Here is a 17,238-nt window from a genome sequence, read left to right on the forward strand (position 1 = left end):
TTGTGGAGAAATGTAAAAGGCGACAAGCATAAGATAAAAAATACTAGAGCACACTTATGTAGGTGAAAACCACCAATAATCAATAATGGTTAGAGTTATTAGACTTTCTCACTTTAAGATGTTGGTGGTGTAAAAGCAAGGATAAGCTTCCCTTAAAATTTGTTTGGTACATTTCTCTCTCATTTTCTATGCTTCTAAATATATTTTTAAGAATTTATGCAGATGTATATTTAGTCTCATAATAGCTATACATTGCGTAGATTTTGGATACTTATATAGTACTAAATAATTCAAATAATATCTTCGAGCTAGCATTTTTAGTTACACATGGTATCAGAAAGGACCCAACTCATAAACCATATGGATTTGAATGAATTTAGATCTTTTAGTGCAACATCCAAATAATACCTAAATATACCATAGAAAATACAAACCTCCAGTAAAGCCAAACCGAGTGTCTGGAAAAATAGCACAGAAGCTGCTCCCCTTGTGCTGTAAGTTGTGAATTTATTTAACACAGGTAGGTCCCATTACTTTATCACATTTTCCCTATATTTTTTTTCCCTTCACCTACAACCATCCAATTAACCTGATTTAAGCCAGAGATTCTTGTTCGAGTGCTCTACTAATACAAAATATAAGGTAGAAAAGACCATTTCTACCTTGTCGGAACACAAATATAAGGCGGAAAGTAATAGAAAAAGAAAGAAAGAAAAGGACTGCTGTAAGTTAAAAAAAAATTATTAGGCTCTTCTGCATCCTTGATTTTAAGGGCTTTGTCCTCTTGAATCTGAAGCTTCTCGGCATCAATTAGACGGCTAATTTTACCCACAGATGGGAGTTGGGTAGGGGGTGACAACTGCCTCAATAACGAGCAGTGGGTTGTTCGACACTTGGAGCATTAACCCTCAAGCATCATGTTGGATTGATCAGCAGCCAAAGATCTTATGCTGACGCCCTGGATATGATGTATGTAGCATGCCCTGAACCAGAAGATTCTGAGAAAGATATCAGGATATAGACATCCGAAGAAGCTCCTGGACCATCCAAAGCAGCCGAAGAAAGCAATTTCTGGATGAACCTAAGAGAGGCAAGATGATGTCACTGCTTGCCTAAGGACACCAAGGAAACACTGCATGAAATAAAGTCCAGTTGGTGACGAGCTAGTTTTCATGAGAACCTGGTAGTGCCTAAGCATCCGAAGAAGCAGGTCCATGGGAGAACAGGAAAGGAACTGATAAACACAGTTTAAGAAACGTCATTAAGTGCTAAGTTGTTATGTTCGCAAATGGGAATGGATTTCTGTACAATTAGTTCATATATACAATGAATCAATGGACTAATTATAACATAAGGCATGATGCACAAAGGTGTTGGCCAACTTCTCAAACCATGCTGGCTCGAGATAATCCAAGCTCATACATCCGCTGGATTTCCTCCCTATACTCTGTCAACGACTTGTCAGGTATAGATGGCGTCAGCTCCACCACATCCCCCATCTTCAGCTTCTGACTGGGGTTGCTCACTGGCTCATGATTCAGTCTCGGCCTCAAGTCTTCCTTGAGAGGAAAACTGTAAGGTGGCCATCTTGAGCTCCCTCCCCCTGCTCTCTCCAACAAATCCGATATGGTTGAGTTCGCCGGAAACTCCTGCACAGACATCTGAAATCCACAAAAACACCACAATTTAGATATCTGAACAACAACGACAACAACAATAATTGGGACTATAAACAATCACATATGAAAATTACAATTCACCTTCTCATTTTCCAGGATGATGATGAAAATGGGCCCGTCATAGTCGCATCGGCTTGTGTATGAATAAGGGCATTCATCAGAATGGAAAGGAAATGGGCATGGTGGTCTAATGAGACTGGAGTCACCAAGAGATGGAGACCGGTCAATGTTCAATGTCTCACATTGCCAAGTAATTACCCATCTCGCCCATTCCACCATTTGGAGCACCAATGAAGAGTGTTTACAATCACCTTCCTTGTATCTCCAATGAGCAGCAATTCCATATTCGGCTTGTAGATGCATCTCCTTAGTTCGGATCTGAAATTCGAGTGGGAGCATGTCTTCACTCAGAACAACAGTGTGTAAACATCGGTACCTGCAAATAACGATCAGCACTAGTTTCGACAAAATATTTAGTCAAACTACCTAAGTCTTTCGATGGCATACCCATTAAATTTGGGATGAGCTATGTAGTCTTTGAACCTTCCAAGAACTTCAGGCCACAACCGATGAACAATATTCAGAGCTATGTAACAATCTTCTTCATTCTCAACTATCAACCGTAACCCATGAATGTCATGTATCTCATCCATGGTTAGCTTCTTCCTGAAATTTGGATATATCGACCTCATTAGCCTTATAATAAATTTGGAGTAAAATATGTGAAAGGATGAATTTTCAGTTCAGATGGACATATGAATTCAGTTGGACATATGATTACTTAGAAAGGGGAAAGGATATACTTCAGCATCTTGGAGTATATGCTGTACAAGCTCTTGTGCCTCCCAGATAAAGCATGATAAGAAACACCTTCATCCTCAAGAGCCTTTTCAAGTTTTGTAATGGCAGATGATATATTTGCCTCATTGAAGGACTTGACAAGTTTGGAGGATAGCTCTTTGTGTTGCTCTGGATGGAGATGTTTGAAGCACAAATTCTCAAGCTGCTCCTTCCAACTTGAGATTCCCAATCTATTGGCCAAAGGAACAAAGATCTCCAACGTCTCCTTTGCAAATCTGTGTTGTTTAACCCTAGGTAATGCTTCCAATGTCATCATGTTATGCAGTCTGTCTGCTAGCTTTATAAGAACTGCTCTGGCATCTGCCATTGCAAGAAACATTGTGTGTAACCGGTCAGCCTCAACAGTTTTACTAGCAGTATTGTTATCACGAGCAAGCTGGCTTAACTGGCTCAACTTTGAGACCTGCATAAAATGCCAAACTGCAATTAAAATTTAGGTCTTCAGAGCTTGTGATGGAATAATACATGATACGGTTGCCTGTACGTACAAAATTACCAACCGATGGTATAGAATACAAAAAGATAAATGACATGATAAAAAAACAAAGTAAAAAAAAAAAATGTAAACCACTTCATGATATTTTTGTTTTAGCTGATAAGTCTTCCTTCGCAACAACATATGATATGCAACAGTTATTTTACAATCAGAAACCAAAAGTAAATGCCGCTACAGTCTTATTATGCACCGAAGCAACACCTCACAGAGAAAATCCATGCGGGCAGAAAGCTATAATGTCCAATCGAAGGAGCTAATGCCAGATAACATAAAAATTTGCCTGTACTGAACAGTCAGATAATGACAGTATATCTGTGAAGGAAATGATTAACAGGACCAGCTTGGCCTGCTGTGAAGTCTTTTGGCGGTTATACACAAGATCTGGGTTCAAATCCTGCATTCACTTTTGCATAATGTTTTAAAACACATGTCAATATATACCCAGAAAACCCATGTCAATGATCCAGTATCCATTCTTGATAAATCCAATTCCTCAAACACCTGTATAGCTTATAAAAATTAGAAGTTGGTCCATTAGATGTTACACTAAATCCAAGTTAAAGTTGTCCTACTCTGTTTAACCCAAAGAGGCAAAAAAAAAAAAAAAAAAAAGTCTTGGTCAACAAGCTACAGAGTCCAGAGCAGCAAGGTAAGGATTTCATATCTTGATAATGAAATAATTGCCCACTTGAACATCTGTTCTACATCAAGTGCTACAATTATGATTTTTGCAATCTTTCAGAGAGATGATGTAAATACTCGATGATGCAGCAGGAGAACATGCAAAACTGCACCAACTAACATTCACAAGTATCGTATTAAAAAAACTCATCACTCAATTATACACACGGGTAGGAAGAACCAATGTAGAGCAATGGCAAAAAGAAAATTACCCCTTCCACCAGATCAGCTACGCCAGCTCCGAACATGTGGAAAATATAATCATAGTCGACAAAAGAATCATCGAATGTATCATGCAAAAGCCCCGCAGCAACTACCGTGGCATTAGCACCAATCTTCGCTAACAAAACTGCCGTCTCCACACAATGTTGCAGGTAAGGATCTCCACTCGCCCTCATCTAATAGATAAGCCAAAGGAAACCCAATTCAATTCACAAACCTAAATACCATCAACATCTTCAATGACAATCCAGTTCACCAATAATCTCAGAATAATTGTAAACCAGGATTCCACAGAATAAACCATAAACAAATTAACGCAAAGAAGCTAAGAAGATCTCATTTCATTTCAAATGGAAAATATTGCATATTTATATTCACCTGCCCCCTGTGAGCCTTCTCGGCTTCATAGAAAGCCTTCACCACAAATTCCTCGCAGAAAATCTTATGTCTTGATTGAGCGCCGGCGAGCAATTCCACAGCATATGGCTCGCAAACAGGCGCCTCCTCATGCAAACGCTCTTCCAAATTAAAATCCAACTCTTCCACATCGAACCCACCACCTCCGGGCAAAGGTACACTTGGGGAATTGAAATCAAGACAAGAACCCGACGCGTTCCTAACGAACCCGCTAAAAATCCTATCTTTCCCCAGCCTCCAGTCACCGCTGCTCCACTCCAGCGTCGTTCTCACCAACGGCAGGCTTCTAGCAGAGCCGCTCCCGCTGCACGACACCGGACCCTGGAACACCGACACGGGGCTATGGTCCCGGCACTTGAAGGACGGCGAGGGGTAAGAAGAGTAGCAAAAGGAGCTGCCGAGATCCTCCGACCTGTCGTGCCAGAGCGAGCCGAGCTCATCGGCGCCGGTGAAGCTTGAGGAGGCCGAGTGGCGGGCGGCCGGCGAGGAGAAAAGACAGGAGAGGCCGCCGGCGATCGGCTTCTGGCCGGAGGAGGAGGAGGGGCCCGCGGAGGAGGACGGCGGGCGAGGGTTGAGGTCAAAGTCGGAGAGGCCGTGGGAGGAGGCGATCTGGCAGGAGTGGTGGGGGGTCGGGCAGACGCCGTTCGGGGGGCTCGCGTAGAAGGCGATCGCCGGCACGGACATGGTCACCGGGCCCCAATTTCTCCGCTTTCTCCCTTCTAATCCGAGATCAAAAGCCCTGAATCCGGCACCGGAGCAGCGAGATTCGGGTAATTTGGGAGGAGACGATCGAGGAATTGGGGGAAAGGAGGGAGCTTGATGTGATCGGGAGGTGGGGATCTGAAATCCTGGAGATTTTTATCTATGGGAGACGTGGAAGAAACCCTAGGTTAGCCGAAAGAGGGAGAGAAGAAGGGAGAAATGGCGACGGAGAGAGGTCACAGAAAAGAGAGAAGGTGACGGTTTTTTTTTCCTCTCTCTCCTCTTCCTCACGCTGTTGGTTTGTTTTGTTGTGCGTGAGGGGAAGAATCTGGCGCTTCTCATCTAGATTGATCGGAGGCCAGGAGAAGCAGTAGAATGACCAAATTGCCATTGAGATTTTTACTTTTGGTAAATTTCGGTGGGGGCTGGTAAAAATTGTTAATTCAATGCTAAGTTGGTTAAATTGGATGAAGGGAAGAATCTAATTGTAGCATCTAATTCTCAAAGGCAAGGAATTAATGTGGACAAGCCAACAATGTGGCATCATGGCCTGCTACGAAAGAAAGAACCATGTTGCTAGGCCAAGTCTTGGTTGGTATTGGATAAAATTTTTTGGCGATAGAGGAGTTGGTTCGGACTTATTCCATTGTAATTTGGTGAAATATAATTTAGAATGATAAGTAATGGAGATAGTTGGTGGGCTTTGATGTATCTTGATATAATAATTATAATGCTAAATATTGAAGAGTTAAGCAAAGTAGTTTGATCTTTAGATTTAGAGTGGGGTTAACTAATAGGCTGTTGTAAACTCTTTGAAAAGTAAGTTTGGATAATTGCAAAAAAAAAAAAAGCATTATTCAATATTAAAAAGATTTTCATCTCACAATCTTCGATTATGACATGAAATGAAGGATTTTGAATGGTGATGTATGAATTATTTCGAAATGGTTGGCTGGATTGAGAATAAAAATTATTATATTATGAAAACTATATAAATAATATACCATATTTGGCAATATTTTGACCACATTTGAGCAGGTGACTCAACTTGTTAAATTTATTTAATATATATACACGCACGGAAGCTAGTAGCTAACCATTTGACTTTATTAAAAAGCAAGTAGCATTTTTAAATATTTTACTTATTTCTAGAGTGTTTCATATAGGACAAAAGTTGCACTACACAATCATTGCTAAACTTTATTTTTTCTAAAACAGTCATCATTATGCTTCATGGATTGGATAAGAATGTACCTGTTGTCCATAATAATTTTTCTATAATATCTTTTAGATAATGTATCTTATCAATCTATATAATAATTTATCTCAAGTGCCATGGTTTTATACTCTTTTAGATTAGGACCGTTATAGCCCTTTTAACTCATCTCAAAACCGACTGCAACTAAATGGATTACCAGATCTCATCATGTACAAGAGGAAACCCATAATGTCACAAATGGTTATGATATCATCCATCAAAATTTTTTAAGCAGTTCTAATGAATAAATTCCATATTTTTATTTAGATACTCATTAATAATTATTTTTCAAACAATTAAGGCATTTTACAATTAAGGATTCTTTGCAATCCAAAGTTGATGCAGGACAACTACAAGAAGGAGAGGAAAGAAGAAGGAAGAAGAGAAAAGAAGAAGAAGAAAAAGAATCAGACTTCTCATCTGACTCTAGCCATAGCTTCATACCAGGATTTCAAAGAAAAGAAGACTATTTTATTCAATCATTCAATAACCCTAATCATATGCATGAACCCATATATATATATATATATATATATATATATATATATATATATATATATGACCATAAAATAACAAAACAATTCCAATAAAGAAAATAATCTCGTAAAAATCCTAAAATGATAGTATGTAAACAAATGCAATCAACATAAAATAAAATATTATAAAATTAATTCAGCTATAATGAAAGTAGTGGTCTGCGATGGCCTTGCGTAACAGGCGATCCGACGCTGGCGTTCGCACCATATCGCCCTTACCTTTTGAAACAAGCATGTGTAACTAGCATAGCAGCAGACATTGCAGCTCCGAGAAGCAAAATTCTTCATGGTAATAGTAAATTAGCTTCCAAAACAGATGAGGGAAGGGCACAGGTGTCACTAAATAAACGAAACTGCCGATGACGCCTCGCCGGAAGAGGAGCACGTGTCCGGATACTAGAACGGAAGCTTCAGCGGCGGGGAACACGTGTCGGCTGTCGCGTAGCAACCGTGCGGAAGGAGTCGAGTCCGTCGGCGGCTCGGCGCTGATATGTCGGCACGTGGCCATCGCGCCGAAGGCTGGCTGTCGCCCTGCCGACCGGTCGGGGTCTCGTGCACCGACCGGCACGGTCCGTCCCTTTCGCGGTCCTGCCCGCCCGCCAATCCCGGCGGTTACTCACCCGACACATCGACATCGAACCGGTTTATTTGGAGCCCAGCAGTTAAACCGCGAGCAACAGATGAACCGCCCTGTTGTTGACCATGAAGTGACTTGGAACAAAGAATCGAGTCCGATGCAAATGTTAGCATGAAGGGATTGTTGTGATCCAAGGGTGGCAATAGGTTGTCCGATCATCCATCAGATCGCCGTTGATGTGGCAATCAGCAATTGGTGCGGTACATAATAGGTTTGACAGTATCAGATGGTATTGCTACACGTTTGCTTCCTATGGATGCTATCACCTCAATCTTGGCTAAACCCGACCCCCTCAACTCAATTTGTTGAAGCGACTTACAGCACAGGTTTGTATTAAATAGGTTTGTATCATATAGTGACATAGTTTTTGATTTTAGTATCAAATAGTTGCATCGAGTATAAGAAAGTTCTACATCAATCATCATCCATTTTTTTTTTTTTTGGATGAAATATCGTGCCATTTGAATTGTAAAGTTAAGGATTGCTAGCTTGAGAATCTTGTAAAGAATTGTTTCCATCTGTTGATGAATGACATAATTCATATAATTTGATTAGATGACATCTAACTTGACGTTCTGTTTATTTTTAGAGAGGGAAAATTACCCAAAGCTAAAGACTCCTAAATTGTGGTATGGAGAAACGTCCTCAGCGACAGACCGAGCTCAAGTCCACTGGAAAGGGGCGCCGCCGGAGAAGGTAAGAGCCCTGTCTGGCCCAGACCCTGTCACACCACGAGGCACTATCAGTGAGCCAAGCATACTTGAAACCTCAAGAAGAGGGCTGAAAACTGAGGCATTGCCGGGTCCACCTAAAACCATTCAAGCTTCCGTTTCCATAGAATACCAGCCATCTCTCAGCAGTCAATAGTCTTTCAAGTCACTTGAGGTCCTTAATATGTCGTAATAGGTAGGTATTAGTTGCTATCGATATATTTATTATTGATCAATTCTATAAACTAGTTATCATCATATTTGACCATGGATTGTACCGTGGTAAGAATTCATTTGTGCTATATATACGTGCCTGCCTTCATCCATTCAACGTCCTTATCAATTTGCATTAGCTCATACGTGTGTGCATCTCTTTCATATCAATCAATCCAACAAGCTACAGAGCCATATGGGCTTGACCTTAAACTTTACATCTTAAACAGATGGTCAATTACTCTGTGTTTGATAACTCTTACTTATCATTTCTTTTCTTTAAGCATTTAATCATCTTCTGGACATGACAGCAATAAAAAGTGACCATTTTCATTTCACTAAACTTTGAAAAATAAGGTGAGGAATAGCATTTGAGCTTTTAATAATACTATCAGCATTTAAGCATTCCATCAAGCTAATATTAAATCATATTAGCTCATTACAGTATGCATCTCTTTGATATCAAGCAATACAATCAACTACAAAGCCATCCAGGCTTGATCCTAACTTTACATCTTAAACCTATAATTGATTATTCAAAGCACAACTCCATGTGTTCAGTAACCCTTATCTTTTTTATTTTTAGGTATTCAATAGCCTACCGGACATGATAGCAATAAAAAGCAATCGTTTTCACTATACTAAACTTTAAAAATTAAGGTAATAAACAACGTTTAAGCTTATAATAGTACTATCAGTATTTAAGCATCTTATCAATCTAATAATATGCATAGAACACTTCTAATATATTGTTAATGTCTATACATAGATGGTCATTCTCATGTAAAACTATCATGAGCTCAAGCTTATCAGGCTTGAAAGTAAAAATAGTTGTATAATGCATGATAAGTTACTAAAAATCGTGTAATGCAAATACTGAACTACAATCAATCCAGATATCCATGATAATTTATAACTCTAGATACTATAGGTTGCTAAAAGAATAGAACATATGCTTAAAACTAAAAAAAAAAAAGGAAGCACATTTTGGTCTACTAGTTGCCAATCTTCTTTCAAACATGAACATCTTTCAATGCTTATGTGTCGAATGGAAGCATGCTATGAATGAGACATACCCGATATGCAATACTTTGATCCTCTATTTAAATGTGTAAATTTGGTCTCTGAAAAAAAAAAGGTGCCACAGATGGAATCTCATTCAGTTTATAAGATTTTAATTAAGAACAAACAAGACTAAATATCCACTCATAAGGAACCTCAAAAAGAAAAATGTACCACTAAAAAGCTATAATTCATCCACAAGGATTTCAAATAAGCTTCAAGCTAGCTTCAGTCACCATGTCCTTTCTCTTGTGTCTATGAGGATTAAATGTCATCGCGTTTGCTTTGCAATCACCTTTTTAACATAATCAATATAAATCATTTGCATTTGAGTGAAAACAGATATTGAAATGGACCGAAGGCTCCAAAGAAGTATATAGGTGTATAATTATAAAAACATGTATGATTCAGAAGGCAGTCAAAATCAATTGTCGGCAAAACAACCATGCATAGCCAAGAAAAATTCAAAAACCTTTTTTTCTTAAAAAAAAAGATATATAGATGCATCAATTGTGCATCAATTTATTCCACAAAGACAATTTTTTAAGTGAATTCCATGAAGACAATTAAAACTCTCTGAGTATAAGATACATTCACATTTTGATATAACAATTTGCAACCTAAAAACCAAAATTCAAGTTAGCAAACAGGAGAATTAGCTTGTTATTTTCAGGAAAAATAACTAGACATCCTTCCACTTGGACCCTAAATCTAAAGCAACCCTAAGCAACCATGACTCACAACTTCTCCTATAACAAAATTAAATGATACTACCATTCATATCCAAAGCAATTGGTTGCAAGTAGTCGAGCTGCACCATCTAAAAACATATAATACTGTATTACCATAGCAACCACATTATTTCAGGTTAAAGGAATAAACAACAATATGATGGGATTAATCATAATATAATCAACTATTTTCCCAAAAAAGGAGAAGATTTTGCACCATAAAACCGTCTGAACTTTTTCAAAATCTAGTTTTAATAAACTCATCACATCACTTAAACATACATCAGCGATCCAGAATAAGAAATCTGAACCAAGTCTCCAGCACATATCCAAATGAAACAGAATCTCAAAATCTGAACTTTAAATCGCAAACTAACCAAAGGATTAAGCGAAAGAACCCTAGATCTCCAGACAACAGTAGATAGGATCGGATCAGGCTGTGAGAAGGACAGCGCCGCCAGCAGCCTTGATCTTCTTTTCAGCGATCTTGGAGACGAGCTTGGCCTTGACGACGACCGGGAGGGAAGGGGGCAGCATGCCCTTGCCGAGGACCTTGAAGTAGCCGAACTGGGTGACGTCAATGAGGGGGGCAGAGCTACCGCCGCCGGCGGCGGCTGACTCCTTGACATCGTCGGGGATGAGGGACCAGAGGCGCTCGACGTTGACGGTGGGGCAGTAGAACTTGTTGCGGAGGCGGTGAAAGTAGCGCATGCCGACCTTGCCGAAGTACCCTGGGTGGTACTTGTCGAAGAGGATGCGGTGGTGGTGCATGCCACCGGCGTTACCGCGGCCTCCGGGGTGCTTCCGGTGCTTGCCGATGCGTCCGTGCCCGGCGCTCACGTGGCCGCGCTTCTTCCGGTTCTTCTTGAAGCGGGTCGTCATCTCCGCCGCCGCCGCCGCCGCCGCTTCTCTCCCCCTCTCTCCCCTTCTCTCTCCTAGGGTTAGGGTTTTGGAAGGGGGCCGGAATGACGCCGAGAGCCTTCCAAATCCTAGCCCGAGGGACTATTGAAGGGATGGATGTGGGGTGGGTGGTTCTATATACACCCCCCCTATTGCTCAGGACACCCCCCAAAAATTAAAAAAAAATTAAATACTCTCTACACCCCCCCCATTTGCTAAGGACACCCCTAAAAAATTAAAAATTCCTAAATTACCCCCCACCCTCCCCACCCCCTCACCTAAATTGCTCTCTACACCCCCCAAACCCCCCCCCACCCCGCTCTTCCCCTCCAAAACACCTCGCCAACGCCCAAAACCCCCCCGTTCCCCCTTCTCCCTCTCGTCGCCGGCATGCTCCCGATCTCCGACCACCTCGCCGGCTTCTCCCGGAACCACCTCGCCGGCTTCTCCCGAAATTTTTTTTTTCACGGTTCGTGCTCCGTTCGGCACTGGATCGCCGAACAAAAGGCTTCTGTTCGGCTGAACAGTGCCGGACAGAAGCCTTCTGTTCGGCACTGTGCAGCCGAACAGATCTGTTCGGTTGACGGTTGCCGAACAGAAGGCTTCTGTTCGGCACTATTCAGCCGAACAGAAGCCTTTTGTTCGGCGATCCAGTGCCGAACGGAGCACGAACCGTGAAAAAAAAAAATTTCGGGAGAAGCCGGCGAGGTGGTTCCGGGAGAAGCCGGCGAGGTGGTCGGAGATCGGGAGAATGCCGGCGACGAGAGGGAGAAGGGGGAACGGGGGAGGAGGGGTTTAAGGGGGGTTTGAGGGGTGTTTTTTTTTTTCTTTTCAAAACGAAACGGAGGAGGAGGAAGGGGGGGGGGGGTATGAGAAAATTTCAAGGGCAATATGGTAATTACACTAAAGGTTAGTTTGGGTATTTTCTTTTGGTTTTTGGGGGGTGTCCTGAGCAATAGGGGGGGTGTATATAGAACTACCCATGTGGGGTGCTTCGTGAGGGGGTGATGGGTTATGGACCGTCTGATTGAGATTGTAGTTGCTGGATCGACTCTCATCGGAGCTCCGAGCCATTTTAAAAGCCCAGATAGTTGGGCTGGGCCATAAATACTATGGGCTGCCTTTCTTAAGACATGACAATGACTGTACATATTTGCCACAATTATCTTTTTTTGGTAAATCAAATTTATTAAACCAATTTAGAACGAATACATCCATATAAATTAGCAAAAAAAAAATAAAAATTTTAATAAAAATATCTAACAAAGTCTTCCATAGAGCAGATCCAGTATAATTAGCTACATATATCGCAATATAATTTGCAACCTTATTTGTCTTTCTATAAATCACATGGCATGTTTGGTTGACCATGAAAAAGTAGCATATTTCATAGTGGCTTATGTTTGATTGAGTATCTACTTTTCTAAGAAAATTGTATGAAATGCCTATTATACCCTTAATAAAATGAAAAACCTTTTTCATGAGTTTTGATAGCTTAAGGATATTTTTGAAAAAAAAGGTCTCCAATTTTCAACCGGTGGTAAAGTAGCTTTTTCATGTTCTCCATGAATTTTTCTCTTAAGAAACTGACTTCCATGGGAATGCTACTTTTCCATCTCTCTTTTTTCAGAACTCCAACTAAATAAAAAATAATTTTTTTTTATTTTACTGTTGACTATATTTTTTTTGTTCCTGCAAACCAAACAAGTCTCACATGGCAAGCTAATCCTGCCCCATCCTAATTAAGAAAGAGCGCCTCACATATTTTCTATGCACCATACGACAATATTGTTCCTTTTTCCCCACCTTCACTTGGATGTCATTAGCCACCCAATGTGAATACAAAATGGAGTGGAGGCTCCACTGGCTTGGGGTATCTATTCCCAAGGCCACTATGATGGTCTCATATCTAATCATAATATATAATAACTCCTAATACATAACAAGAGAACTAAATCAATTGATAAACATCTTTCTAAATTCAAAAGATCAACATCATCACAATCACCCTCTTCTAAATTCTAAATTTATATATATATATATATATATATATATATATATAATTGGAATTATCATTATCTTGCAACGTTTCCAAGAGCCATACTTTGAATGTGCCATATGTCAACCCAAATGATAGGCTTGGGGAGGGACAAGCCACCTTACGAAAGCTACATAGAAAATCATGATGGCCAGCCATTTGTTGCACCAAATCAACACTACCTAGGAGGAAGTTTCTTAACAAAGGTGAGATGTTACCTTGATAACGACGATGAGTACTACAAAACCATGTGCTTTGGTATTACAAAACGCATAGGCCAACGTTTCCATCTTCTTCTTTTTTTTACTTTTTTTTACTTTAATAGGTATTTTCTATTAAACAGATGACAAAACTAAGCCTTACATGAGGTATCGGGGATCAGTTGTTGAGCTGTGAACTGGCCTCCTGTTCCCTCTTCAAAGTCTTCCATCACCTCCTCATGGCATCTCCACAACCACCTCTATCTCCCCCCCCCAAGAATGACCAAAGGTCTTCACTGCAGTTGTAATTCTATCTGCATGGATTGTTGATAAAGAAGCTAGGCTTCATTGATCAATAGCTCCACCAGTTCTCGAAGATGGCTAAGTTTTCATGGAAATCCTTTCTAATGGGTTGCTATGGAAAGAATGATGAAAGGCCACACCAACAGCCTGAGAAGGCCAACTCCGCTTCACCGCTGTCGCCGGAAGATCTATCATCTACCCTCGTAGGATCAGATCTCCATGTGTTCACTTTCTTGGAGCTGAGAGCTGTGACAAGGAACTTCTCAATGAGCAATTTCATTGGATCAGGCGGGTTTGGGCCTGTCTACAAGGGATTCATTGATGACATTTTGATGCCGGGGCTGAAGGCTCAAACGGTAGCAGTGAAATCCCTGGACTTGGAAGGGTTGCAAGGCCACCGGGAATGGCTGGTGAGGACTTTTACAGTGCCTTTGGCTTCTTAGCACATTAAGTTCTTCTACTGGTAATTAAGAATTTAATCACTTGTAGTATGTTTCTCTAGACTAAATACTTGTTTCATGTGATTTATTCGCAGGCTGAGGTTATCTTTCTTGGGCAATTGCGGCATCCTCACCTTGTGAGGTTGATCGGTTATTGCTGCGAAGATGAGCGCAGACTTCTTGTCTATGAATATATGGAAAGAGGGAGCTTGGAGAACCATCTCTTCAAGAGTAAGTTTATTTTGATCTTCTTGGGATCTTTCAGCATGGAGTTAGATTCTTGAGAGATCTTTTTGAAGCTATATCGACTCAGAAGAAGACAACTAACTGTGAGAGATGAACCGTATACATTTAGTGAGATGGTTTGGCCGTGGATAAGCTTTTGATGGTTTGTTCTCGTACCAAATGGAATTGTTCAGCACCCACTATTTATAAACTAAGGTGTCTCACGCCTTATCAGGGAGCAGGAAAAAAATTTCAGGCAGTTGAGGTTTTATTTATGTTACAGTAAGGCATATAGGGGATAGAGTGGCAAATCTTAGAAGCAAAGGTTGCTAATTTGTTAGGGCATTGGATTAGTTTCTCAACATTATCAACTATGATAACCGTAAACTTTATAATTATCTTATAGCTAATTCATTTAAATTTAGCGTGTGTAGATACGTTGTGGTTAATACAAATGTGGATTAAACTTGATTTCCCCCATGGCTGCAGAGCTTCTCACTTCTTTGCCATGGTCGATGAGACTTAAGATTGCCACAGGGGCTGCCAAGGGCCTTGCAATGCTTCATGGAGCTGAGAAGCCGGTGATCTATCGTGACTTCAAAGCTTCAAATATATTAATGGACTTGGTAAGTCTCTCTCCACCTTCTCTCTTTCTCCTCTATCAAACATTTCAGAAAAGTAACCAATTAATTCTGAGTTAACTTATGGGAATTCTTGGTGTAAAAATACCCGAATGCTGCCCTCCATCACAAGTATGGCATGGACTCATTGACATTGGCTTGATCTTATTAGCCTTGTGACTTTTTATTGGAAGGTTCTTTGGAAAGTCTCTTTAGACCAATAAGAGTTTTTTTTGATGCTCGTAAGAAGAAGCAGTGGAAGAAAGAACCTTATCCAGATCAACAAGCAGGAGCATTCATTGCCTGAAAGTACCAAGCAATTTTACAAAGATTTTCAGAAAAAATTTAGACCAATAAGAGTAATGGATGCCGAATTGATCACCGAGCATTAATTAGCAATGCTAATTAACCATTTGTTTTATCTAACAACTTTGGATCCCTTCACGGTTGCATAAGTTCACCCCCTCCCCCACAACTCACCATTAATATTAAGATGGCATAAATATAAAAATTTTATGCAGGCATGGACCCTTTCAATCAAAAAAATGGAGGCATGGACATTATCAGAATAGCAGAAGGGTTTCATCTAAATTATGCTGTCAAACCTGTTTAAAGCCATGCTTACTCTCTCATTCTGCATTCCACTTTGAGCTGTCAACACTACAATCTCTCATTCCTTCAATTCCCTCTGTTTTTTTTAAAAATTTCTTTTACCCTACTCTTCTCACACGCAATGACTGCATTCCACATGCTAGAATTCACATTGAATACCAAATCTACAGAGTTTCCCCTTCTCAATGACTTCAGTTTATATGAGTCTGATAGTGTCTACTTCACATCTCAGGATTACAGGGCAAAGCTTTCGGATTTTGGGCTAGCAAAAGATGGTCCTGAAGGAGAAGATACTCATGTCACAACGCGTGTCATGGGCACACATGGCTATGCCGCACCGGAGTACATCATGACTGGTAAAAATCAAGGGATGATTCACGCTTAATTTAGTTCATTTTTAAGTATTGGTTCAGATGAAGCTTACCATGATGAATATCTGATTAACAAACAAATGATCATTCTATCCAGGCCATCTCACAACAAAGAGTGATGTCTATAGTTTCGGAGTCGTGCTATTGGAGCTATTGACAGGGAGACAGTCCATAGACAAAACCAGACCGACTAGAGAACGGAACCTTGTCGAATGGTCTTGGCCTTATTTGAAAAATGCCGATAAGCTAGGCCGCATCATGGACCCCAATCTCGAAGGCCAATACTCCCCCGAAGGTGCCCAAAAAGCAGCAGCAGTGGCTTACCAGTGCTTAAGCCGGAGTCCCAAATCAAGGCCTCATATGAGAGACATTGTTGAAACCTTGGAGCCACTTCTGAACTTAAATGACATACCCATTGGTCCCTTGGTCTACACAGTGACGGTGGAGAAAAGAAGGGAAGAAGATGAAGGGAAGATGGAAATGAAGGTCGGTGCGAAGGTGAAGCATGATCACCGCAACCATGATCGCAGACACAAACTAAAGTTTCCAAATTCTGCGATCCACTCTGAAACTACGCTTCATAGGGAGGGGAGAAATTTGTATAGGAACTCCCCGAGGCACCACCAAGGTTGAGGGGCTCAGTCTACTGAGAAATGAATTACTCCATTGTACACACACATACTAGAATTGCTGAGCGTCAGTTCATACTACCACCTTATCATTCCTTCACATAATCTGAATTTTAAAAGATAGTCTCAATATAGACCATTTCAACCTACAAAACATAACAGGGTCATTCGTCCATTCTGGCTTACCATCCGTGGATCGAATTAAAAAATTGGATATGAAGGGTAAGAAATATGGTACAAAGAGTTGCATGGAACAGAGCGAAGGTTGGGGGAACTTAGTGGAGGCACAAGAGCTCATTAGTCTTTGACATATGCTCTTAATCGAGGATTGTCAATATATGATATCAAAAAAGAATTGTCTAAATGATATCTGAGCAAGTCCTTACCATGCAAATAGCAGCTCGCATTTTTATAGTGAAAAAGCTCAGGAGGCACAAATTTGATCATCCTGTACTCAGAAAAAAAGAGATCTAGGAGCAACAATAGATCTTAACTATAGTTGTTCTCCAATCTAGCCATATGGTATCACTTATTTTGTTTATTAATTTCCATGAGGCAGCATATACCAGCATCATTAGGCGTTGTGGAAGTGTGGCCACATGTTCACATCAAGAGAAAAATAAAAAGAGGGGCCAAAAGGTCAAAGATGAAGAAAAAAAGAAAAAGAGAAATCCCTTAAGAAACGTGCTGAACGT

The 17,238-nt window shown here is 40.5% G+C and overlaps 3 protein-coding genes across 3 annotated transcripts; 1 reads left to right on the forward strand and 2 right to left on the reverse strand.

The window, feature by feature from the left end:
- Nucleotides 1-1,235: 1,235 nt before the first annotated feature.
- LOC103703287 (probable GTP diphosphokinase RSH2, chloroplastic) lies at nt 1,236-5,350 on the reverse strand. The gene is made up of 6 exons (XM_008786088.4): nt 4,318-5,350; nt 3,930-4,115; nt 2,483-2,943; nt 2,187-2,345; nt 1,761-2,115; nt 1,236-1,661 (listed from the first exon to the last, which is right to left on the reverse strand). The coding sequence occupies exons 1-6, from the start codon at nt 5,038-5,040 to the stop codon at nt 1,386-1,388; spliced, it is 2,160 nt and encodes a 719-aa protein (XP_008784310.2). The 5' UTR covers nt 5,041-5,350; the 3' UTR covers nt 1,236-1,385.
- Nucleotides 5,351-10,398: 5,048 nt separating this feature from the next.
- On the reverse strand, nt 10,399-11,202 carry LOC103703288 (60S ribosomal protein L27a-3-like). Its single transcript, XM_008786089.4, has one exon. The coding sequence runs from the start codon at nt 11,085-11,087 to the stop codon at nt 10,638-10,640; it is 450 nt and encodes a 149-aa protein (XP_008784311.1). The 5' UTR covers nt 11,088-11,202; the 3' UTR covers nt 10,399-10,637.
- Nucleotides 11,203-13,514: 2,312 nt separating this feature from the next.
- LOC113462065 (serine/threonine-protein kinase RIPK-like) lies at nt 13,515-16,698 on the forward strand. The gene is made up of 5 exons (XM_039131514.1): nt 13,515-14,056; nt 14,182-14,317; nt 14,801-14,937; nt 15,776-15,899; nt 16,012-16,698. The coding sequence occupies exons 1-5, from the start codon at nt 13,721-13,723 to the stop codon at nt 16,545-16,547; spliced, it is 1,269 nt and encodes a 422-aa protein (XP_038987442.1). The 5' UTR covers nt 13,515-13,720; the 3' UTR covers nt 16,548-16,698.
- The last annotated feature ends 540 nt before the right edge of the window (nt 16,699-17,238 follow it).

Source organism: Phoenix dactylifera, chromosome 11 (genome assembly GCF_009389715.1).
Source record: "Phoenix dactylifera cultivar Barhee BC4 chromosome 11, palm_55x_up_171113_PBpolish2nd_filt_p, whole genome shotgun sequence".
Taxonomy (NCBI): domain Eukaryota; kingdom Viridiplantae; phylum Streptophyta; class Magnoliopsida; order Arecales; family Arecaceae; genus Phoenix; species Phoenix dactylifera.

Excerpts from the sequence above, each read along its gene's own strand:
- LOC103703287 (XM_008786088.4), bottom strand. The coding sequence starts at position 5,040 with ATGTCCGTGCCGGCGATCGCCTTCTACGCGAGCCCCCCGAACGGCGTC. Across the intron at positions 2,944-3,929 it reads TAGCTGATCTGGTGGAAGGG|GTCTCAAAGTTGAGCCAGTT; the intron begins GTAATTTTCTTT and ends CATTTTATGCAG. Across the intron at positions 2,116-2,186 it reads GCTCATCCCAAATTTAATGG|GTACCGATGTTTACACACTG; the intron begins GTATGCCATCGA and ends CGTTATTTGCAG.
- LOC103703288 (XM_008786089.4), bottom strand. The coding sequence starts at position 11,087 with ATGACGACCCGCTTCAAGAAGAACCGGAAGAAGCGCGGCCACGTGAGC.
- LOC113462065 (XM_039131514.1), top strand. The coding sequence starts at position 13,721 with ATGGCTAAGTTTTCATGGAAATCCTTTCTAATGGGTTGCTATGGAAAG. Across the intron at positions 14,318-14,800 it reads GGAGAACCATCTCTTCAAGA|AGCTTCTCACTTCTTTGCCA; the intron begins GTAAGTTTATTT and ends CCATGGCTGCAG. Across the intron at positions 14,938-15,775 it reads CAAATATATTAATGGACTTG|GATTACAGGGCAAAGCTTTC; the intron begins GTAAGTCTCTCT and ends TTCACATCTCAG.